At 45.2% G+C, this 26178-nt stretch overlaps 1 protein-coding gene across 16 annotated transcripts in view; it reads right to left on the bottom strand.

Moving 5' to 3' along the window:
* The window catches only part of myt1b (myelin transcription factor 1b), a 157647-nt gene that overhangs the window by 105210 nt on the left and 26259 nt on the right, over nt 1-26178 (bottom strand). For 12 of the 16 annotated variants that reach the window (XM_034172084.1, XM_034172094.1, XM_034172093.1 and 9 more), the window contains 3 exons: nt 18029-18083; nt 9907-9937; nt 8683-8745 (listed from right to left, as the gene is read on the bottom strand). In XM_034172084.1, coding sequence (XP_034027975.1) covers nt 8683-8745; nt 9907-9937; nt 18029-18083 — 149 coding nt within the window. Of the gene's footprint in view, nt 1-8682; nt 8746-9906; nt 9938-18028; nt 18084-19064; nt 19069-26178 lie in introns of those variants that run through there. The other 4 variants (XM_034172088.1, XM_034172091.1, XM_034172095.1 and 1 more) reach the window with 3 other exon arrangements.

Here is a 26178-nt window from a genome sequence, read left to right as displayed (position 1 = left end):
CGAATGACCAAGCTTCTCACCTTATCACCAAGTGGCCTCTCCATTTAACCAAATCTAATTACACAATATGCAGTGCATCTGGAAAGTATTCACGGTACTTCACTTTTTCCACATTTTGTTATGTTACAGCCTTATTCCAAAATGGAGTTAATTCATTTTTTATCCTCAAAATTAATAATGACAACATGAAAAAGTTTTTGTTGTTTTTGAATTTTTGCAAATGTATTAAAAATAAAAAACTAAGAAATCACGCGTACATAAGTATTCACACCCTTTGCTCAATACTTTGTTGATGCACCTTTGGCAGCAATTACAGCCTCAAGTCTTCTTGAATATGATGGCACAAGCTTGGTGCACCTATCTTTGGGCAGTTTTGCCCATTGATCTTTGCAGCACCTCTCAAGCTCCATCAGGTTGGATGGGGAGCGTCAGTGCACAGAGCATTTGCAGATCTCTCCAGAGATGTTCAGGCTGTTGTGTGGGCCGCCAGAAGAGGAGGTACTGCTGGCCCACCACCAGAGGGCGCCCTGCCTGAAGTGCGGGCTTCAGGCATGAGAGGAGCAGCCAGGGTAACAGCTGTCACGCATCACCTGCAACAGCTGTTACCCATCATCTGATCAGCAGGGGAATATCAGCAGGACGACGCCTCCACCTCTTTGCCGAGATATCGTTCTACCTGGAAGGTAACATGCTCAGCTGACTGGTTAACAGTGATCTTTTGTGACTTTTGTGAGTTGTTTAGCTGACTCCTTTTCCAACGAGTGGTGGAGGTAGTTTTCCTGCCGTACGGATTCCTGGGTGCAAACGCACCCACATTTAATTGTTCTTTTGTTCCTCGCCAGCAGTACCAGGTCCGACACGCGAAGGCAGTGGCCACCTGGGAGTTCGGGACTTGGCGGCTCCAGTATTCCCGGGGTCTGGTGGCGGAGGAAATCGTGTGGTTCCGGTTCTGCTTTGGACAGACGTCTCCTATCTTCGAGCCTGCCCACACGACACCTTTTGTGATTTGGCTTTTGTCTATTGTTGTAATCTGATTGTATTTGTTGTGCCCATTCACAACAGTAAAGTGTTGTTATTTGACCTCATCCATTGTCCGTTCATTTGCGCCCCCTGTTGTGGGTCCGTGTACCTACACTTTCCCAACAGGATATCTCGGCCAACGTCATGGACCCCGAGGGGCGTCGACCGGCCGTTGAACGGCCAATGGAAGAGCAGGGCGCACAGGCGTCTGCAGGGGGAATGATCGGTGAGTTGCAGCGAATCCTCACCGCTTTTACGGCTCGGCTGGATCTGATGACCGAGCAGAACGTCCTCCTTAACCGCAGGGTGGAGGCTCTCGCCGCGCAGGTGGAAGCGCGCCCTCAGGGCGCTGCTGCGGCTCTCCCTCCTGTCGATCCTGTGCGCAATAGTGACGTTCCACAGGTCGTTCAACGACCCCTCCCACCTTCCCCTGAAGCATACATAAGCCCTCCAGAACCGTACGGGGGTTGTGTGGAGACATGCGCGGACTTTCTTATGCAGTGTTCGCTCGTCTTCGCACAACGTCCCGTCATGTACGCGACTGATGCTAGTAAGATAGCTTATGTGATTAATCTGCTTCGCGGCAAGGCACGCGCTTGGGCTACAGCGCTCTGGGAGCAAAATTCACGGCTCCTTCTGACATATGATGGGTTTGTGAGGGAGTTCAGAACAGTGTTCGATCACCCAAATAGAGGAGAGACCACTTCAGCCGTGCTGCTGTCAATGAGACAGGGGCGCCGGAGCGCAGCTGCTTATGCAGTCGACTTCCGCATCGCGGCTGCGAGGTCCGGCTGGAATAGCACCGCCCTCCGCGCCGCCTTCGTAAACGGACTATCATTGGTCCTGAAGGAGCACCTGGTGGCTAAGGACGAACCGCGGGATTTGGACGGGCTTATTGATCTCGTTATACGATTAGACAATCGGTTAGAGGAACGCCGTCGGGAGCGAGGCGAAGGACGTGACCGGATACGCGCCGCCCCTCTCCCTTCCGGGTTCGAAAAGGGGCCGCCCTCCCCACGCTCCACAGCCGCAGCGCTTTGTGGGGCAACAGCTCCCCCTGTTGACGTTGTTAGGGAGACGCACAGGGCCAAAATGGGGAGGCTGATCCGTGGAGAGTGTTTTCTCTGCAGCTCAACAGAGCACACACAGAGAGACTGCCCCAAACGGCCAAGACGTCAACACTCGCCCTTAGAGACTGGGCTAAGGGGGGGTCAAGACATTCAAGTGAGACACACACAAATTGCCACACGACTCTCAGTCACGATCCTGAGCGGGGATTTAACCCTTCAAGCCCGAGCACTGGTGGACACGGGGTCAGAAGGGAATCTGCTAGATAGCAGATGGGCAAGGGAGGTAGGGCTCCCTCTGGTGGCGCTTCCTTCGCCATTGCAGGTGCGGGCACTAGATGGCACCCTCCTCCCTTTACTCACACACAAGACACAACCAGTAACTCTGGTGGTGTCTGGAAACCACCGGGAGGAGATTGAGTTTTTTGTAACTCCTTCTACCTCCCGCGTGATTTTGGGCATCCCATGGATGTTAAAGCACAATCCCCGGATCGATTGGCCGTCTGGGGTGGTGGTTCAGTGGAGCGAAACCTGCCATCGGGTGTGTTTAGGATCCTCGGTTCCTCCCGGTTCCCAGGCTAAGGAGGAGGTCAAAGTCCCTCCCAATCTAATGGCAGTGCCGGTTGAGTACCACGATCTTGCTGACGTCTTCAGCAAGGATCTGGCACTCACCCTTCCCCCGCACCGTCCGTACGATTGTGCCATTGATTTGGTTCCAGGCGCTGAGTTCCAGTCCAGCAGGCTGTACAACCTCTCACGACCTGAGCGCGAATCAATGGAGACCTACATCCGGGACTCATTAGCTGCCGGGCTGATCCGAAACTCCACCTCCCCGATGGGGGCAGGTTTCTTTTTTGTGGGCAAGAAAGATGGCGGACTTCGTCCATGTATTGATTACAGGGGGCTGAATGAGATTACGGTTCGCAACCGATACCCGTTGCCATTATTAGATTCCGTGTTCACCCCCCTGCATGGAGCCAAAATCTTTACTAAGCTGGATCTTAGAAATGCGTATCACCTGGTTCTGATCCGGAAGGGAGACGAATGGAAGACGGCATTCAACACCCCATTAGGTCACTTTGAGTACCTGGTCATGCCGTTCGGCCTCACAAACGCCCCCGCGACGTTCCAAGCATTAGTTAATGATGTCTTGCGGGATTTCCTGCACCGATTCGTCTTCGTATATCTAGACGATATACTCATCTTTTCTCCGGATCCTGAGACTCATGTCCGGCATGTACGTCAGGTCCTGCAGCTGTTGTTGGAGAGCCGGCTGTTTGTGAAGGGCGAGAAGTGTGAGTTTCACCGCACATCTTTGTCCTTCCTGGGGTTTATCATCTCCCCCAACTCCGTCGCTCCTGATCCGGCCAAGGTTGCGGCGGTGAGAGACTGGCCCCAACCCACTAGCCGTAGGAAGCTGCAACAGTTCCTCGGCTTTGCAAATTTCTACAGGAGGTTCATTAAGGGCTACAGTCAGGTAGTTAGCCCCCTGACAGCCCTGACCTCACCAAAAGTCCCCTTCACCTGGTCGGATCGTTGCGATGCCGCGTTCAAGGAGTTGAAACGGCGCTTCTCGTCTGCACCCGTTCTGGTGCAGCCCGATCCTAGTCGCCAGTTAGTGGTTGAAGTGGACGCCTCGGACTCAGGGATAGGAGCTGTGCTTTCCCAGAGCAGGAAGACCGATAAGGTCCTTCACCCGTGTGCCTATTTTTCCCGCAGGTTGACCCCGGCCGAACGGAACTATGACATCGGCAATCGAGAACTCCTTGCGGTGAAAGAGGCTCTTGAAGAGTGGAGACATCTGTTGGAGGGAACGTCCGTGCCATTCACGGTTTTCACTGACCACCGGAACCTGGAGTATATCAGGACCGCCAAGCGGCTGAATCCCAGGCAAGCCCGCTGGTCACTGTTCTTCGGCCGTTTTGACTTCCGGATCACCTACCGTCCCGGGACCAAAAACCAGAGATCGGATGCCTTGTCCCGGGTACATGAAGATGAAGGCAAAGCGGAGTTGTCGGATCCACCGGAACCCATCATCCCGGAGTGCACTATCGTGGCCACCCTCACCTGGGACGTAGAGAGAACCGTCCGGGAGGCCCTGGCACGAAGCCTGGACCCCGGAACTGGGCCGAAGAACAAACTATACATCCCACCAGAAGCTAGGGCTGCAGTCCTGGACTTCTGTCACGGCTCCAAGCTCTCCTGTCATCCAGGGGTGCAAAGAACCGTGGCAGTTGTCCGGCAGCGCTTCTGGTGGGTGTCCCTAGAGGCCGACGTCCGGGATTATATCCAGGCCTGCACCACCTGCGCCAGGGGCAAGGCTGACCATCGCAGGGCATCAGGACTACTCCAGCCGCTGCCTGTGCCTCATCGCCCCTGGTCCCACATCGGCCTGGATTTTGTCACGGGCCTCCCGCCGTCCCAGGGTAACACCACCATCCTCACGATAGTGGACCGATTCTCCAAGGCGGCCCACTTCGTGGCCCTCCCGAAGCTCCCAACAGCCCAGGAGACAGCGGACCTCCTGGTCCACCACGTCGTCCGGCTGCATGGGATTCCAACAGACATCGTCTCCAATCGCGGTCCCCAGTTCTCCTCGCAAGTCTGGAGGAGCTTCTGCCGGGACCTGGGGGCCATGGTGAGTCTCTCGTCCGGGTACCACCCTCAGACCAACGGGCAAGCAGAACGGGTAAACCAGGAGGTGGAACAGGCTTTGCGCTGCGTGACTGCCGCGCACCCGGCGGCCTGGAGTACCCATTTGGCCTGGATCGAGTATGCTCATAACAGCCAGGTGTCTTCAGCCACCGGCCTCTCCCCTTTTGAGGTATGTCTGGGGTATCAGCCCCCGTTGTTTCCGGTGGTTGAGGGAGAGGTCGGTGTGCCCTCGGTCCAGGCCCACCTACGGAAGTGCCGTCGGGTGTGGCGTGCCGCCCGTTCTGCTTTGCTAAAGGCCCGGACGAGGGCAAAAGCCCATGCAGACCGTCGGCGGGCCCCGGCCCCTGCGTATCGGCCAGGGCAGGAGGTGTGGTTATCCACAAAGGACATTCCCCTCAAGGTGGACTCCCCCAAGCTACAGGACCGTTACATTGGCCCATTTAAGATCCTTAAGGTCATCAGTCCAGCCGCGGTGAGGCTTCAGCTTCCGGCCTCACTGCGGATCCATCCTGTGTTTCATGTGTCCCGAATAAAACCACATCACACCTCACCCCTCTGTACTCCGGGTCCGGCACCACCTCCTGCCCGGATCATTGATGGCGAGCCAGCTTGGACTGTACGCCAGCTTTTGGATGTCCGTAGGATGGGCCGGGGCTTCCAGTATTTGGTGGACTGGGAGGGGTACGGCCCCGAAGAACGCTCCTGGGTGAAGAGGAGCTTCATCCTGGACCCGGCCCTCCTGGCCGATTTCTACCGCCGCCACCCGGACAAGCCTGGTCGGGCGCCAGGATGCGCCCGTTGGGGGGGGGGTCCTGTTTTGTGGGCCGCCAGAAGAGGAGGTACTGCTGGCCCACCACCAGAGGGCGCCCTGCCTGAAGTGCGGGCTTCAGGCACGAGAGGGCGCAGTCGCCTCACAGGAGCAGCCAGGGTGACAGCTGTCACGCATCACCTGCAACAGCTGTTACCCATCATCTGATCAGCAGGGGAATATCAGCAGGACGACGCCTCCACCTCTTTGCCGAGATATCGTTCTACCTGTAAGGTAACGTGCTCAGCTGACTGGTTAACAGTGATCTTTTGTGACTTTTGTGAGTTGTTTAGCTGACTCCTTTTCCAACGAGTGGTGGAGGTAGTTTTCCTGCCGTACGGATTCCTGGGTGCAGACGCACCCACATTTAATTGTTCTTTTGTTCCTCGCCAGCAGTACCAGGTCCGACACGCGAAGGCAGTGGCCACCTGGGAGTTCGGGACTTGGCGGCTCCAGTATTCCCGGGGTCTGGTGGTGGAGGAAATCGTGTGGTTCCAGTTCTGCTTTGGACAGACGTCTCCTATCTTCGAGCCTGCCCACACGACACCTTTTGTGATTTGGCTTTTGTCTATTGTTGTAATCTGATTGTATTTGTTGTGCCCATTCACAACAGTAAAGTGTTGTTATTTGACCTCATCCATTGTCCGTTCATTTGCGCCCCCTGTTGTGGGTCCGTGTACCTACACTTTCCCAACACAGGCGAATTCACGTCTGGGCTCTGGCTGGGCTACTCAAGGACATTCACAGACTTGTCCTGAAGCCACTCCTTCGATATCTTGGCTGTGTGCTGAGAGTCATTGTCCTGCTGAAAGATGAGCCATCGCCCCAGTTTAAGGTCAAGAGCACTATGGAGCAGGTTTTCATCCAGGATGTCTCTGTGCATTATTGCATTCATCTTTTCCTCGATCCTGATTAGTCTCCAAGTTTCTGCCGCTGAAAAACATCACCACTGCATGATGCTGCCACCACCATGCTTCACTGTAGAGATGGTGCCTGGTTTCCTCCAAACATGACATCTGGCATTCACACCAAATAGTTCAATCTTTGTCTCATCAGACCAGAGAATTTTGTTTCTCAGAGTCCTCCAGGTGCCTTTTGGCAAACTCCAGGCGGGCTGCCATGTGCCTTTTACTAAGGACTGACTTGATCAGCGGAAACAAGATGCACATGAGCTCAATTTTGAGCTTCATGGCAAAGGCTTTGAATACTTACGTACCTGTGCTTTCTTTGTTTTTTTAAATTCTTAATACATTTGCAAAAATCTAAAAAAACAAAACAAAAAACACTTTTTCATATTGGCATTATGGGGTATTGTATGTAGAATTTTCAGGAAAAAAAAAAGAATTTCATACATTTTGGAATAAGTCTATAACATAACAAAATGTGGAAATAGTGAATCACTGTGAATACTTTCTGGATGCACTATAACTGCTTTGAGTCATGGGCAGCTTCAGTCCAGTGCCTGGGGGCCAAGCCCCAACCTTATAAACCTGCTTTTAAATGAAGCCAACTTGCAATTCTTTGCATGGCCACTCTAGGCTGGCTCCAAAAGCAAGTCACCCCAAATATACCCCCATTTTAATATCATTTGAGTATCTCATTGCTCGGCCAAGTGTCCTGGTTTTTAGTGATCAAAATATGGCCACCCTATCGCTCCCTTTAACATCAATGGCAGCTTGGAGTCTTTTGTGGTATTTGTGGACGAGGCTCTCTGATGGTAAAGCTGCCACTGAATGTGTCTTGGAATTTATTTACATCAAGTATGAAAAAATACAAACAGTATGGCACTCTATGGTAAATCTGCATGGAGTAGACAGTTCTGAAAAACTGAGTGACTGTGCAAGAAGGAGAAGAGTGAGGAAAGCCACCAAGACACCCAGAGAACCCAGAAGAAGTTATAGGCTGTGATTGGAGAAATTGTACACAGTGCATGTTTTGCATTTTGTATTTATACATTTTGTTACTCTGAGATGGGATGTGTTTGTGCATCATTCATCCTATCCAAGTAACTCTGGCCTTTCTGGGAGTTATGCAGCGTTAAGCACTGCCAAAATGGTGACATCCAGAGCCACACTATTTGAGCATTGGGGCATGATACAGGGAGTGATACATGAACAGGCATGTAATAAGATATTTATCACATATTATAACAAAAATAAAGAACAAGAACCATATAATTATCGTCAACCCCATTTGTCAAATTCCATAGGAAAAAGAACAAGAAGCCCTCTCTTCTCCTTCTTGGTTCCACTCAGCCATTCAGTGAACAAGTTCACATCACTCTCCAATTTCCTGGTGGTGCTCTTGTTCTTATGTCGCTCTATTAAGTCATGACTGTCCTCTTCACTAACTTCTGGGTGTCTCACAACTTCAGTATGAGACTCAAGTTGCTGCTGTATCAGGATCCTGCACTTGTCACCAGGGTGACACAAAATGGGGGTGTGTCATTGGTGGGGTTCAGAAATGGGGGCTCCTGATTGGACGAAAAGCAGGGAGATACAAAGCCTGGTATTTTAAATGTCTTTTTGGTATTATCCTGTTTTCAGATTTTTATCACCCTGATTTTATTGCCACCATTTCCAGGGCAGTAAAGTTGATAGGAAAAGTATATGATTTATCAGCCCTATTTTTCTTGTATGTCATGAGGGCTGGTTTATGAGTATAGGGCAGATTTTTGTGTGATAACACAAGATACTTATCTTGTATGCAGTCTATGCTGGAGACCAATTCCAGGTCTAGAGACACTACCTTTGACAATGGTAGTTGAAAGAGCATTTTAGTGTTTTAACTGTAATGCAGGTTTTGCTGATAGAAGTAGCCAGACTGTGCAGAGGAAATTCACATGAATACAGGGAGAGCATGCAAACTCCATACAAAAAGGAAGTGGGCATTAGAGGAATTGAACCACAGGCTGTCTTGCTGTAACCCAACCATGCTACCCCCTAACTCACAGTGCTGCAGTGTCCACACATCATCTAACTAACAGCTCAAAATCACTGCTTTTGAAGTAAGTGACTGATATGAGTATTTAGCTAAAAACAAAACAAAACAAAACAAAAAAAACTGATATGAGACAGAAAGGACAGGAAGGACAAAAGGACAGACAGAGGGTGGGTTTTTAATCTGCCCTACCTTCTGTGTCGTGAGTATCTCCCACTGATATGGCCGGAGCCATTGCATCCGGGGGTGGGACAGCTGGATGAGATGGATGGAGGTTAGAGATATGTTTAGGACAGGGTGCATTTAGTCCCTGTGTAGAAGCAATGATAACCAAATGCAATAATAAAGTAAATTAAGACAAGCAAAACAAAGAAATAATGCGAGAAAAGCAATGACATGCAAACTGGGTACATATGTCACACAAATGCACTTGGACAAAGATGCACATGCTCAGAGATCACCCCTCTCCAGCAGACACACATAATGCATGAATGCAGGTGGTGTCAAGCTGGGAGAACATAATATTGTGTGCCGTACATCAACCCTGGCCTATATCCTGTTACTGTGAGCGATAAGGATCGTCCGAGGCCTGCTGTAATTTCCCCTCTCTGCTCTTCTCACTAGTCATCAGCATCAGCTCTGCTCCCTCAATCTCCTCTGGTTCAGGCTGCTTTGACCCCTCAGGATGGCTTATTTCAATTCTCATTAAGTTCCCTCAGCAATTGCCCTTTATTACTTCAATTATCATCATTATTAATTTCATTTATTAAAAAATGTTGCATCTGCATTTTAAATTAGGTGTTGTCTGCTCTGGCCTTCCTGTTTTTTTTTTTTTTTTTCTTGTCCTCCATCCAGAAACCTGAAGTCTTTTTGGAGTGTTGAGCACAGATCAATGCTCAGAGGTGAAGAGTGACAAAATGAGAGAGGATGAACAAATAATTCAGAGGCGGGGCAGGGGGAGAGGATGGAGAAAAAAAACAAACAATGGAATTTGCAACTGGCGAGGCCCTGAACGCCATCCAGGCGGGAATGCTGTCAGGTGAAAAGTAGAGGAACAACAACAACAAGAAAAAACAACAAAGGTAGGGCAAGGGATAAATGAAACAATCACCCCTCACCATCCTCTCTCCTCATGATACCTCCTTCGATCGGACTGCAAAAAGATCATAGAAGCCTTTCATTGCTTCTACTGTGCATGTTCAGGAAACAGCGAAAGGCTGTAAGGAATCAATAGCAGGCTGTTGGAGGCTCTGACCACAAGCTAAGAAGTGCTGATGACAAGGAAAAAAAAAATAAAAATACCACGCCATCGATGGAATCATTCACAGTGAGTCTACAAGTGCCAGGGGTGCTGCGCGGTGCACATAAAAGAAGTTTATGAAAGGGATTTGCACAAAGATGAAGTTGTTTCCTTACCTCAGCTCTTGTCCTATGAGCTCAATAGGAACTGAGAGAGAGAGGGAGAGACAGGAAAGAGAGGGAGACAGAGAACAAAGGTGAATGGTTGCTCAGAAATCTACGCTGCTAAAAGAAACTCAGATCAATACATCACAAATGCATATGAATCCCATGAGGTTTCCTCACAGGCTTACACTCTGCTGACTGCATGATCACACAAAAAAGAAAAATAAACCCTGCAAACACACACACACACACACACACACACACACACACACACACACACACACACACACACACACACACACACACACACACACACACACACACACACACACGAGTGCAAAACAAACACAAGTGTAAGTGCTGGCCTGCACAACATATTGTGTGAAGAGTGTGCACGTTCACACACACCCCAACAAAATCCTAAATCAGCCAAATGGCACATTGGAAAATAAGTGACAATTATATGCAGACTTCAGCAATAAAACATGATTAATTGTTGCACTTTAGTTATAAAATTTGTAAAAAGAAATTTAAAGGAAAAAGCCTTCATCAGGAGAAAATATTTTTTTTTTGGGGGGGGGGGGGGGGGCAACTTATAGTAAGTGCCTCCAACATAAATCAAGCTCTGCACACACACACACACACACACACACACACACACACACACACACACACACACACACACACACACACACACTGCTCTCTGCTGGCTATTGGCATTGATTAGAAGTCGAGCGACAGAATGAGTTTGGAGAAATATCCTATTTTCATTTGGCCCAAAAAAGAAAATAATACCATCCTGGAGAATTCAGTTTGGGCTCCAATATCACGAGCATTAATCACACGTCAGATAGACCGGCAGTATCAAGATGCACTGACATTACATGAAGAGCACACACAGTGTTGATGTGTGCGCTGCATCTCAGTTTCTGGCTCTTTCATCATGCACTTGGTATGACTGGACTCCTTCCTGCGCTCTGAACGACCTGTGAACTGTCTGATTCAAAACATCAGACGCATGCACACAAGACAAACACTTGCATACATAGACACACACACATTAAAACATGAAAGCTGTTTGGTGTCTGGTGGTGTTTGTTTCTCCTCAATAAAGGATTCTTTATACTAATCTTGTGTTATGAGGTCACACCCACGTCATTGAAACCTCTGTAAAAAGTTAATGTGCAAATGTGGTTTCAATACACCACAAAAATGCAAAGCTATCTTTATATTTACATGGCATCCAGAATAGTTAAAAATAGTTTATAGTCGTCGGGATGAAGGTGTGACAGTTGAAAGAGTCACTTATATTGGCAGTGATGCTCAGGTCTCTGGGACCTCAGCCTTTGAGACTGAACAATGTCTGGGGAGAGCCGATGGACTCGTGAGGTCACAGGACAGAGGTGTTTGGTGATGACAATATTTTTGCAGGGGAATGAAGATCAAATGGCCCTGTTTTGACAGTCTATGTCAAACGTGCATTTGGGGTGTGTCCAACATCATTTTCATATTAACAGTGTGCAATTTCAGCTCAAACTAAGGTGCATGGCAAAAAGAGTTGAATTTAATCACTTAATTAGTTATGAGGTGTTTTTTATTTAATTTTTTTGGTTAGTGAGATATTTTCTGGTGAGGAAAGGGATATGTATCAAAGCACAAGCAGGAGCAGCAATTATCCACCACAGCTCCCTAAGGTGAAGTATTTGTGTACTTCTTGCAACATCTCATCCTCTACCAACCACCTGATTTCTTCCATGGTTAAGTGCAATCATTTGGCCGTTTTAAGACTGTGGGCTTCAAGTGTGAAAATAACAACTTCATCAGGTGAAAACGAGTAATGACACTTGTCCTGCAATGTACTGATTGTGTGCATGGGTGGTTGCCAACCAGGACCCAGAGCAGTTCTGTAGTGTAGTAGACTTGGAGATGCATGCACGAGGTCATGTTCCTTGACTTTCACTGTATAATGAAGTTAAAATCCAACCTTGAATGTGATTTGACCTCATCTGTCAGTCTGTGTGACAAATATCAGTAAGAAATTTTACAGTGAAAAATTTTACTATTATTGTTGTTGTTGTTGTTATTATTAGTAGTAGTAAAATAAGGTTAATTTTAATCACTTTCTTAACATTGTTACCCTATGATACCATAAGGTAACAAATACCTTATGACATCATAAGGATTTTCTGACTGGTGGTCACGTACAGTACATGGGATCTGGCAGAGATCTGTAGTTGGATATGCCATATACTGTCTAAATCCAAACTGTTCTTGAAGTGAACCTGTACTGATGTTCTCACATATTGTATGAATGTATGTACAGTCTTGATGCATTACAAGATAGAATTCTGACCACCCTTCCCCATCACTTGGCACAAATAGTCTTCTTCTTTTTGTTGTTATTATTATTATTATTATTATTATTATCATCATGCCTGGACCTGTATGCCCCAACAGCAGGGGATAAACTGTAGTTATGAACATTTGTTCATGACAGTATATCTCCAAGGGCCTTGGGCCCATACTCACCAAATTTGGCACATGGGTAATCCTGGTAGGGGGGAACAATTGTCATAGCAACAGTGACCCAATTTACATATTAACTAGGTAATGGGGTCAGTGAATGGAAAATCATATTTTGGCTCACAGAGACTACATTGCCTGAACTAGGCACACAAACGTTTGACACATTTTAAACTGACTATGAAATACCCACTAATTATATAGGTCATGAGGTTATTCCTTGCAGAATTTTACCCATAGCTGGGCAGGGGATTTGGCAGATAATGGTGTCTTGTGAATAAGGTAGATGTACTGTATGCATTTTCTAAGTGTATGTCCAGCTTCTATGTATAAGTACATCCAAATCAGGTGAACAAGCCAAAGGTTCAGCAATTTTTGGACTATATCTTTCGCCTGCCGCAAAGAAGTGCGAAAAGGTGCAAAGTGCCACATACGAGGGCTGTCCATAAAGTATAGGTCCTTTTTATTTTTTTCAAAAACTATATGGATTTCATTCATATGTTTTTACGTCAGACATGCTTGAACCCTCGTGCGCATGCGTGAGTTTTTCCACGCCTGTCGGTGACGTGATTCGCCTGTGAGCACTCCTTGTGGGAGGAGTCGTCCAGCCCCTCGTCGGAATTCCTTTGTCTGAGAAGTTGCTGAGAGACTGGCGCTTTGTTTGATCAGAATTTTTTCTAAACCTGTGAGACACATCGAAGTGGACACGGTTCGAAAAATTAAGCTGGTTTTCGGTGAAAATTTTAACGGCTGATGAGAAATTTTGAGGTGATACTGTCGCTTTAAGGACTTCCACAGAGCGAGACATCGTGCAGCGGTCCCAGGCGCCGTCGTCAGCCTGTTTCAAGCTGAAAACCTCCACATTTCAGGCTCTATTGATCCAGGACGTCGTGAGAGAACAGAGAAGTTTCAGAAGAAGTCGGTTTCAGCATTTTATCCGGATATTCCACTGTTAAAGGAGATTTTTTTAATGAAAGACGTGCGGACAGGTCCGCGTGTCGGGACGCAGCCGGCGCGGTGCGGCGGCACAGGAAAAACACCTCCGTGTTGATAACCATTTGTAAAATCCAGGCGGCTTTTGATGGCTTTCAGTGGAGTGAGTATATGAGAAATTGTTTAACAGCTGGACATGTTCCAACTTGTCCTTAAGGCTTCCAACAGAGGTGTTTTTCCTGTGACGGAGCGTCGCGGCGGCTGCGAGCCGACGCTGCAATCCGCCCGCACGTCTTTCATTAAAAAAATCTCCTTTAACAGTGGAATATCCGGAAAAAATGCTGAAACCGACTTCTTCTGAAACTTCTCTGTTCTCTCACGACGTCTTGGATCAATAGAGCCTGAAATGTGGAGGTTTTCAGCTTGAAACAGGCTGACGACGGCGCCTGGGAGTGCTGCACGACGTCTCGCTCCATGGGAAGTCCTTAAAGCGACAGTATCACCTCAAAATCTCTCATTAGCCGTTAAAATTTTCACCGAAAACCAGCTTAATTTTTCGAACCGTGTCCACTTCGATGTGTCTCACAGGTTTAGAAAAAATTTTGATCAAACAAAGCGCCAGTCTCTCAGCAACTTCTCAGACAAAGGAATTCCGACGAGGGGCTGGACGACTCCTCCCACAAGGAGTGCTCACAGGCGAATCACGTCACCGACAGGCGTGGAAAAACTCACGCATGCGCACAAGGGTTCAAGCATGTCTGACGTAAAAACATATGAATGAAATCCATATAGTTTTTGAAAAAAATAAAAAGGACCTATACTTTATGGACAGCCCTCGTATGTCATTTGTAGTTTCCACCCCTTGTCATTTTTATCAGTTGCACTAATGTGGGTATGTTGGTCTAAAAATGCGATGTGGTCACATCTTGTGCCTTTGTGTGTTCAGATATTCCAGACCACTTCAATGTGTGCTTGGACATACCCCAAATAGATTTATGCCCTGTACATGACTCGTTTTTGTATTCATTAATCAATGTTTCTGTGCACTCTCTGGTCCATTAGCACAATGGTAGATTTTACCTAATTGGTACCATTTAAGGGAACTAAACAATACTTACAAGGCAGCCTCAGTGTGATATGACCGACACAAAAATGGAGCCTGGCCATCTCAGGGTGGTAGCTATTGACAGGTATGTGTGTGTGTGTGTGTTGGTGGTGGTGGTGGGGGGGGGGAGTGTCAATGAAAAATTACAGGAGTCAACGTTAAATTAGTTTTAGTTTTGACTGTGATGTATGCTTGGTCTCCAAAGCAATGGTTAATCAAGGTCAATGTCCATTGGACTCTGTGACATATGTTACCCTGTAACATGATAACTAAGCATAACAGGTGGTGCAAAGTACTCCTTTTTAAAACCCTATCAGCTCAACCAATAATCTGCATCACATTTTTGCCAAAACTAGAGCAACTTTAACTTTTGACCCTGTACAAACTGAAACTGACCACTGTTGTCATTGTTGCTGTTTATACCCCACAACCCCATTACATTTAGTCATAGATTGTCAAAACCAAACCTTGATTCAATCTTTATGATCAGATAAATAACATGGTATACTTTCAATAGGATTGGAGCATTTTTAAATGTTGCTGTGTAATCCTTCATTTGTGCCCTACATTTCTATGGCCAGCATACATTTTTGTGCAGTCTATAGTTTACTGAGGCTGGATTTTAAGTGTTGTTTACTCCACTTAGGTGGTACTGGGAAAAAAAAAAAAAAAAAACAGCTTGGCCCATAAACTAGTGGGGTTGTTTTTTGTTTTTCCAGTTCAGCAATGGCTTACTTCACTGCCAGTGATCAATTTTATGGCTACAGACACTTAACAGCAACAGATTTCAAATATAACACTTGAAATCACCTCTTGGCCTTTTATGTGCGTACTTTGAATGAAATGCTAAGGGGCTATACACATGCCTGACCATGAAAAACTGAGTAACAATCAGTCCTGTTACTTACAGTGCATCCAGGAAGTATTCACAGTGCTTTCTACTCACAACACCCCACAATGACAACATTAAAAAGTTTTTTTTTTAATTTTTGCAACTTTATTATAAATAAAAACTAAGAAATCACATGTGGATAGGTATTGACACCCTCTGCTCAATACTTTGTTGATGCACCTTTGGCAGCAATTACAGCCTCAAGCTTGGTGCACCTATCTATGAGCAGTTTTGCCCATTCCTCTTTGCAGCACCTCTCAAGCTCCATCAGGTTGGATGAGAAACGTTGGTGCACAGCCATTTTCAGATCTCTGAAAAGATGTTCAATCGCATTCAGGTCTGGGCTCTGGCTGGGGCACTCAAGGACATTCACAGAGTTGTCCTGAAGCCACTCCTTTGATATCTTGGCTGTGTGCTTAGGGTCACTGTCCTGCTGAAAGTGAACCGTCACCCCAGTCTGAAGTCAAGAGCGCTCTGGAGCAGGTTTTCATCCAGGATGTCTCTGTACATTGCTGCATTCATCCTTCCCTCAATCCTGACTAGTCTCCCAGTTCCTGCTGCTGAAAAACATCCCCATATGATGGTGGCATGATGCTGCCACCACCAAGAAGGCTCAGCAATTTTTGGGTTATATCTCCAAACATGACGCCTGGCATTCACACCGAAGACTTCAATCTTTGTCTCATCAAACAAGAGAATTTTATTTGTCATGGTTTGAGAGTCCTTCAGGTGCCTTTTGGCAAACTCCAGGTGGTTGCCCTGTGCCTTTTAGTAAGGAGTGACTTCCGTCTGGCCACTCTATCATACAGGCCTGATTAGTGGATTGCTGTGAAGATGGTTGTCCTTCTGGAAGGTTTTCCTCTCTCCACAGAGGAGAGCTCTGACAGAATGACCATAAGGTTCTTGGTCACCTCCCTGACTAAGGTCCTTCTACACCAATCACTCAGTTTAGATGGGCAGCCAACTCTAGGAAGAGTTCTGGTGAATCTGAGTGCCTTACATTTATGGATGATGAAGGCCACTGTGCTCACTGGGACCTTCAAAGCAGCAGAAATGTTTCTGTTCCCTTCCCCAGATTTGTGCCTCAAGACAATCCTGTCGCAGAGGTCTACAGACAATTCCTTATTTCATGTTGGCTTGTGCTCTGACATGCACTGTCAACTGTGAGACCTTATATGTAGACAGGTGTGTGCCTTTCCAAATAATGTCCAAACAACTGAATTTACCTCAGGTGGATTCCAGTTAAGCTGTAGAAACATCTCAAGGATAATCAGTGGAAACAGGAGGCACCTGAGCTCAATTTTGGGCTTCATGGCAAAGGCTGTGAATACTTATGTACATGTGATTTCTTAGTTTATATATATATATATATATATATATATATATATATATATATATATATATATATATATATATATATATATATATATATATATATAAATTTGCAGAGATTAAAAAAAAAATCACGTTGTCATTATGGGGTGTTGTGTGCAGAATTTTGAGGGCAAAAAAAAAGAAAAAGAAAAAGAATTTACTCCATTTTGGAATAAGACTGTAACATAACAAAAATTTGGAAAAAAATGAAGCACTGTGAATACTTTCTGGATACACTGTATGGTAAATCGACTGCAATTCTATACCGCAGGGCTGCCAATCTGTTCCTGGAGGCCGCCTGCCCTGCATGTTTTCATGTCTACCTGCTCTACACTAGTATTTTCCATCTCTTCATTGACTGAACACACCTGTCAGAGTTAAATAGTCATGGGTGGAGCAGGGAGAGTGAATAAAAACATGCATGGCTCACATTCACACACATACTGATGTCAGTGTTCTGCTCCACCGCACACCAACTTGTGGATTAAGGACTTTGCCCAAAAGCTCTTTCTGATTTTCCAGTCTCATGGTAATTTGAACCGTTTGCTCTGGTCTCAAGTCCACTACTTTAACCTACAGACAATCACATCCAAAAGGGAAAATGAGGATGACATCCAAAAGTGATGTCATCCTCACACTGACTGGATGTAAATTCATTAAATTAAAACTAAAATTTTGCTCAGCAGTGTTCATTAATTGCTTTCAACTCTTATATAGTGAGGTTGAAAACTAAAATAAGAATAATCTGGTCAATGTCCAAGCATTTATGGGTCTGCCTGAACTCTGTTTTCTGTCAAACCTTTTATAGTAAATGAGAAAACAAGATCATTTCAAATTTATAAACAGCGGCTGACTGATCCACGACAAGGATTGGTGGTCACATGACATGGCCAGGGTCTTGTAAACGCTTAATAAAATGGGCTGTGGTTATAGTTGAGCTATATTGACAAATTTGGTATCTATAACAAGCTCAGACTCTTCACTGGCTTGAATGCATACTGGAATCCAGCAGGGTGTTCATGACATTCTTATTCATCATAATTTTGGTGCAGTTACCCCAAAGCCCTCTCTGTTTCCCTGTGAATGGAGCACAAGTAGATTCCAAACTACTCGTATTTACGTCAGTGCCAGAGTTTGGAGATCTTTCTGAGACTACACACACACCATGCTGGTGTGTCTGTACACTCACAAGATTAATACAGACATGCACAGGGTTCAGCATAGTTTAACTGTCCTGCAGAAACTTTGCTGAGAAGTGCAAAGCAGCACCTTTAACAGACACAAGTTGTCATGAAGAAGACACTCACCTCTGATGCCTTTGGACCGAGTGCGAGTTCGCTTGTCATCACCCTCAACACTCATCTTGGAGGACACAAAGAAAATCAGAAGAGAGCAGAGAGAGTGAAAGGAGGAAAAAGAGAAAGAATATTATGAGAAAAGTGAGAGAAACAGAGATTTTAAGGGCTAATTTCTCTCAACTCTATTTTTTTTTCTATCAATCATTCAGGTGGTTAAATTATGGCTTGTCACTGCTTTAATCTGGAGTCATTTATTAAAATAATATTCTAAATCTTTTCAGCAAGTTAAATCTGGACAGAATTATTAGCACCCCTATAGGTAGAGAATTTGCTATATGTTTGAAAAAAAAAAAAATCTCAATCATTCAATTTTATATCATCAGAATATTAGTTACTCAACATCAACATCAACAGCAACAACAACAACAGGATTTTACAAAGTGAAAAATGCACACCTAAAATCCATGTGTAACACAATTACTGGGGCCTTTTGATGACTTTACACTAAATCATCACTTTTATAGACAGTTTTCTTTAGACAAGTCATAAGATGGATGAATCTGACCAACCGTCACCAGTTTTGGACCCTGTACTGTATTGCTTAGGACCCACACTGTCCTAAGCAATTACACCTGCCTCCACATATTCAAATCTCTGTTACTCACTATTATTCTGTTTTAGCCATTTCCACATGATGTATTTCTGAGACTATTTGTTATGCTTTTACTTATCTTTTTACCTGATGGTCTTTATGTATTTACTCTATTGTGCACCCAGAGTATCTTGCATGTACCGAAACATGGGCTACGTTTTACAATAATAATAATAAAAATAATTAAAGTGAGGTCTGCAACACTGACTATCAGTTTTTATTTTTAATGTGCAGATATTTCAGGTAGAATGTTCATGATTTAGAAACTGCAAATCCTGAAGCCAAATCTTATTCCATCTTTTTCATTTTATGTAAGTGTTTTGTTCTATAGCTCAATGACAAAAACCTGACAGGAACCATAACATAATTGGAACCATAATGTGACCTTGGAACCATGATTTGTTCCAAACAATGAGGTAAATGTGCTTTGACATGAGCATTTCCAAGTCACTGAATATGTCTTGGATTACATTTACATCAATCAGTAAGGAATGCAAACACTGTGGTAAATCTGTTTAGAGCAGACAGTTCACAACAACCAAGTGATGGTAGAAGAAGGAAAATCATGAGGGAAACCATCAAGACTGACTACTGAGGAATTTACTGGCATCTGTTGCTTTGACAGGAGTAACTGCATAGTGTTATACTAGTGACAGAGTTTCTGGAACAGAGAAGGGTTTTCTTACAAAGAAGACAGGAAATTTTGGGCAGAGTTTGCCAGGTAACAGATGGAAGACTCAACCCCAGAGTTGATCAGCTTTCTTGTCACGGGTCCCTTGGTGGCTTTCTTTCTTCTTGCACAGTCACTCAACTGCCTACTTCAGACAGATTTATCATACAGTACCATACTGATTGTAATTCTTGACTGATGTAAATGAAGTCCAAGACATATTCAATGACTTGGAAATGTTCATGTATCCATCTTCACTTGTCGATAGACAACTGGCTGTAAAAGGGATGATTTGCTCTAAATTGATCAAAGGGTGTCAATAAATGTCACTGTATTATAGTACATTTTATGTATGTTATGTATTTTACTGTATGAAATAATTTTTTTTTGTTCAGTATCTTTGGAACTTTTTATTAAAACTTTCTAATTACACACGTTAATTTGTCAGCACATCTGACACTGACTCTGAGTCTGACTCTCTTCATCCAAAGCGATCAAAGGGATTAATGTAACTATTAACCATCAGATGACAAGTTAAAACCTCTTAAATCATTCTAAAGTCAGTTTTAAGCAGAAACGATGCCATTTTAAGCAAAAAATGAGGCGATAATCGGTGAATCGTTACTGAAGCTCTGAAATGATGTGCTCTTGTCGGACCCCGTCTTTTATGATGAAATAATGCTGAATTTATGTGGAAATGATTGTTGTGCAAAAGCTTCAGAGATCTGTCGCTGCGATAGCTGATGACTGGAGTGCAGTTTGAAGCAGAAACAAGGTGATAATCGGTGAATCGCTGCTGATGCTCTGAAATGACGCTGCTGAGCTCCGAAATGACGCATGCGTAGTGAAGGTAGGGTGGACTGATTTTTTGGGGGGGTGGGGGGTGTTCAGTCTGCAACACCGGTTTAAATGCCACCTCTGCCATATTTCTCCATGTAATGTGAAGTTGCGTCAGGAAGGGCATTCGGCGTAAAACCTGTGCCAGTTCAACATGCAGACCCACCTCGGATTTGCTGTGGCGACCCTGAGTGCAAAACAAGGGAACACCGAAGGGGCTTACTTTTTACAGAGGTGATGATATATCTGAAAATCAATACAAATCTTTAATTCTACTCAACAACTTCTGTCAGTGGCTGCCATTTTAAATAGCTGTAGCTTGTTATGCCCCTTCTCTGAAAGGGAGAAGAACAGGACCAATGTCATGGTTTGATTGGGCATGTCATTTAGGACTTCAACCAGCTCAGTGGGCATGTCTCACAAGGTAAGCAGGACTTCAGACATGGACTTCCATAACGTGTATCACAGAAGTCTGAAACAAACCGTTGCAGTCCTAAATTCTACTGCAGTCACTATGTGATGGATAATGTTAGATTTTTGAAATAACATTTTACAGACTCAGTGATGAAATTACTGATAAAACAATAATCAAAGAAATTAACTGATAATGAAAATAACTGTTAGTTGCTGCACTGACAATAACAGAAGTACATTCCCACTGAGAATGAAGTTACACAAAGAGAGGACCATATCTTTGATTCTGACTAAAAAAAAAGATATCATTGCCCCTCTCTCATCTCTCTCTCTCTTCCTAAAAAACAAAAACGACAGTCGTGAGGCTGTACTCATGCTGCTCACTTCACCAGATGACAGGAGTATAAATAAAGGCTACATTTGAAGAAAAGCACAACAAACCCTGTGTACTTTACAAATCCCCAGCCTATATTCCTCTTCCCTCCCACCCCCACTGCAGCTACAGCCTCCCATCATCCCCCTGTAATTTCCTACATCTGAGTGCTGCACATGATTGCAGAGTGCAAAGGCAACAGGCCGAGCACACAGCACAAAGGCCGCGGCCTCTGTGAGCGTAGGGTCTGACAATCATAACTGTGATGAGTGCAATAATAAAGCAAACCGGCGGCTGATAAAAGGCCCCGTAATGAAGCTTTTAAGGAGGGGAGTTGTGTATGTTGGTGCCCACTGCTGACTACGGGCTCAGTTTTTAAAGGCACAAAGGAGCAGGTGTTAACCCTGCTGCCTCAGACACACGTATGGATTGACCCTGAGCCACACCTCCTCAGCACGACCTCTCTGTGCACTCTAAAGCTATCGGATGCTTTTTAGACACAATGGAGCCATTAGTTTTGATTACCGGACTCTGTGTTTTTTTTATGACAGGTCTCCCCTCTTTCTGTCTCCCACTTCCTCCCCCACACCCTGCCCTTAGCCCCCCCCCCCCCCCCCCCCCCCCCATCCATGCCCAGGCACTTAGCTGCTTTGTTGCTTTTCTATATTCATGTTGGCACCGCCACAGTGGCACTCAAACACTGAACCCCTGTTTCTCCTTCTTTTCTCCCCCTCTCTCCCTCTCCATTTGGCAATGCCCCTTTCCTGCTAATAGACTGCTTATGAAAAGACGGAGAGAGAGAGGGATGAGGAGAACTTTAAGCACCCTGTTGTTTGTCTTGTTAAGGGGTTTTCTCTTCTTTTTCCTGTGGAGGCTGCACTTCATTCATTAGCGGAGGTACAGGTGCAAGCTGAAGCCCCTCCCTTTTCCTGCGTGAGTTTTCACCGCCTTTCTCTCATTGCCCTGGCCTTTTGATCGAGCATTAATGCAGAGTGCATGCAACAAGCGGCAGCTTTGTGTCCTGCCTGAAGGGAGCAGTTCACTCCTCCTGCGCTCCGCTCACAGCACCGTGTGGAAAGATGAGCAAAGCAGCGAGTGACGAGGAGTTTGGAGTGCATGTGGCTCTGCGTGTACTCCTCCTTTACACAGTCCCTTTCCCAACACCTGACTGACCTGACCTGATGCACAGCAGTGCGTGTAGGTGCGGTGCAGAGGAAAGGCATTGCTGTTTGTTCTTCCTGCCAATTCATCTGCATCCTTCATTCATTGTGCACACTGATATCATCACTTTCCTGCAGTAGTGGCACAAAATGCAGTGACAACAAACTGCAGTCACAATAAGGTAAGGTGATTCAAAACCGACTGGGAAATGAGATTAAGAGTGATAACAAAGCCTACAAATGCTAATGCGACTATACTTAAAAAAATGGATGAGACGTCAAGCAAGTTACCGCGTACCCGGCGTTTCTCTTTCACGAAGGGATTACATGCTATCGTGACACTTTTTCATCCTCCCTCCTTACATTAATAATCATCACATGAATCAAAACCTGGACTGAAAAGGGCTCCTACTGCTTTCATGTTTGCGTAACCATAGCTACGCACATTTAAATAGGTAAGCACATCTGAGTTATCCGCTTTTTCCTATCCTTTTTCTCAATTCCAGCTCATTAAATTTGTATGAACACAAAGTCACATTGTGTGAATCCAGATGCATGGAGGCAGGCATTCACCTGATTTTCACAATCTCTTTCAAAAGGCCACATTTAATGTATCCTCCATACGTGTCCTTTACCTACTAATTAAACGCTTTGAACAATGTATACAACAGAAATTTCTAATGTACAACAGAGGAATGCGGCCTGGACAACCACCTGTATTTCGCTCTCCTTTTACAGCACAAGATTTCCTGGATTACTTTGAGAAAAAAATAGAAGACATCAGGTTAAACATTTCCCAGCATGCCTTAACCCAGCGACTGCACCCTGCTATTGAGGTGGACGCCATTACTGAGGTATTACCTACATTTACAGAATTTGAGAGTATCTCTCTCGGCGTGCTGACGAAACTCATGTCTACAAAAAGCACAACCTGCTTATTTGATCCGATAACAACAAAACTGCTTAAGGACCCGTGGCCCATTCTTGGGCCAACTGTGCTGGAAATTATTAATTTCTCATTAACTTTTGGATCTGTTCCAAAATGTTTCAAACCTGCAGTGATTAAACCATTACTTAAGAAACCTAATCTTGACCCTAGTATATTGAAAAACTATAGGCCGATCTATCAAATCTATCATTTTGCTCTAAAAGTCTGGAAAAAGTGGTGTCACAGCAGTTCGCGGACCACCTTACTGAGAATAATCTTTTTGAGCCACTGCAGTCTGCTTTTAGAAAATATCATTCCACAGAGACGGCTCTCACTAAAGTGGTGAATGATCTTCTGCTTACGATGGATTCGGACACCACTACGGTTCTGGTGCTGTTAGATCTCAGTGCTGCGTTTCATACCGTGGATCATCATATTCTACTCGATAGGCTGGAAAATCATTTTGGGATTACTGGGAGTGCCCTTGCATGGTTGACTTCATACCTGACCAGTCATTCTCACTGTGATTTGTACAGTAACACTACCGCTAACCTTATTGACATGAAATTTGGGGTTCCACAGGAGTCTGTCTTAGGCCCCCTGTTTTTCTCCCTTTATATAGAACCCCTTGGGCACATATTACATATTGTGTTTTGGGATTACCTTTCACTGCTATGCTGATGATACTGTTATACATGCCGATAACTGCTGGTAATCTCATCCACATAAAATCCTTGGAAGATTGCCTTGCATCAGTGAGAATTTGGATGTCGAGCAACTTCCTACTTTTAAACTCTGATAAGACTGGAATGATGGTTCTTGGTCCAGTGAGACATCAGCATCAATTTGACCACTTTACGCTTAGCCTAGGCTCGTGTGTCATACATCACATTGACAAAGTGAGGAACCTTGGGGTAATTTTTGATCCTACATTGTCCTTTGACCTCCACATTATAAATATTACGAGGACTGCTTTCTTCCACCTGCAAAATATAGCAAAGATTCGTCCCATCCTGTCTATGGCTGATGCTGAGACCTTGATTCATGCATTTATCTCTTCTAGATTGGACTACTGCAACGTTCTATTTTCTGGTTTATTGCAGTCCAGCATTAGGGCTCTCCAATTGGTTAAAAATGCTGCTGCCAGACTTTTGACAAGAAGCTGAAGGTTTGGCCACATTACATCCATTTTGGCATCTCTTCACTGGCTTCCTGTCCCAGTGAGATCAGATTTTAAGATTCTGCTACTAGCCTATAAAATTGCTCACGGACTGGCACCTCCGTACTTAATTAAACCCTGCGTTCTCAGGGTGCAGGACTACTTTGTGTCTCTAGGGTGAATAAAAAGTCTGCAGGTCACAGAGCTTTCTCTTATCGTGCCCCCGTTTTGTGGAATGATCTGCCTGCATCAATAAAACAGTCAGATTCTGTAGAGACTTTCAAGTCCAGACTTAAGACGCACTTATTTTCCCTTCTGTATGGCTAGCATACTGGCATAGTATGTTACTATGCTTTTTATTCTTTTAATTCATTTTATTATGCTGCGTTTACACATAACAACGACAAGTCACGAATGCCACGAAGTATACATTCTTGGCCGCTGATCACGAATGTGATGATTTGAGGCAGAGGCGTCAGGTGTCCTCAGGAACTGCTGTAACCTGTTACCACATGTTACGATTAATGACACGTGTTGCTGGCGAATTATCAGGAACCATTACACACGGTCAAGAACAATGTTCCACGTTGTTGTGCGCTATTGCGCGTAACTGCGCATCGTTAAGTTCTGTCACATTGTGAACGAGGTGAATTGTCTCCACACACACACCCATATTCATCCAACTGAATTCAGATTGCTCCAGTTTTTCAGAAGAACTTTGTGACTGCGTGCGTAGTTGGGCTCTGTGCCATGGAGTGGCGCAGAGAGGAGGAGGAGGACAGAGCCAGATTTGTGGCTTCATGCGGCTCTTGTCTCGTGCATTTCCCCAAACATCAGGCACATGCAGCAGGTGGAACACCTGCAGGAGCGCGCTGAAGAGCACTGAAATGAGACTTTTAGCCAACTTGGTGTCAGCAATCAAACTGAATGTGGTGCAGCAGGGTTTAATTGTGCGCACGCTTCTTCCTCCGCCAGACTGGAGGAGGTGCAGAGATGTCTGGCTGCACGTGAGTCTCCTCTCGCTCCTCTGGTTCCTCTGGTTCAGACTCGTTCTCCTGCTCATCGGTTACAACAGCAGGTGGAACACCTGCAGGAGCATCCTGAGGAGCTTCAGCAGGAACTGTGGAACGACACTTGGCTGACTTCGCGTCATTGTTCCTCTTCGGCATACTGCATCAAACTGAACGCTGTGGAGCCCAGTTTAATTGTGTGCATGTGACAGAAAACTGATTCATCGTGGCGTGCAGTGAAATGTGAAGTTGCGTTACAAGTCGTGTCAAAACTTGACAGTTTCCGTGTCACTTCGTAATAACGTGTTACAGTCTGGGCTCCAAGAACTATCACAGGAACCACTACGAACGTTGTCACGTTCTATTAAGGATCACTACTCATCAAGACGGATCAATACGCTCAGTTGCGACCTCCATGACATGAGACGAAATGAGGGTGGTGTGTGACATTCGTGGAAGATTTTTTGACAGGCAAAAACATGCTGCACGAATATCAAGAATATAACGCACCAATACGCACTATTAAGAAACTTATTCAGATGCGTTAAGTCACGTTAAGAATGTCAGGAATGTGTCACGAATGACAGAAAAATGACATTCGTAACACGTCTTGCTTATGTGTAAATGCACCTTTAGGAAACAGAGCGTGCTGCGGCCTTAACTTTATCTAAATTCTGGGTCTTTTAGTGAAGCTTAGGGTTAGTGGTTGGCGATCACCTTAGTACTTCTTTTGATTCTCGTGTTGCTTAATGCTGACAAATTATACTCTGTTTTTTTTTCCTCTGTGTCTGAGGTGCGGCCCCATCCAGAGATGGGTGTAGCATCTGTTCCAGAAACCCTCCTGTCCTGTGCATGGGCAACATTTCCTGTATATTCGTTTTGTGAATTGTTTTGCAATTTGTGTTGGTAGCATGGCCCAAGCAGAGGGTCACCCCTTTGAGTCTGGTCTGCTTGAG

Source organism: Thalassophryne amazonica, chromosome 6, assembly GCF_902500255.1.
Source record: "Thalassophryne amazonica chromosome 6, fThaAma1.1, whole genome shotgun sequence".
Lineage (NCBI taxonomy): Eukaryota > Metazoa > Chordata > Actinopteri > Batrachoidiformes > Batrachoididae > Thalassophryne > Thalassophryne amazonica.
Note: the sequence above shows the minus strand (reverse complement) of the source record. Positions and strands in the feature narration are given on the sequence as shown.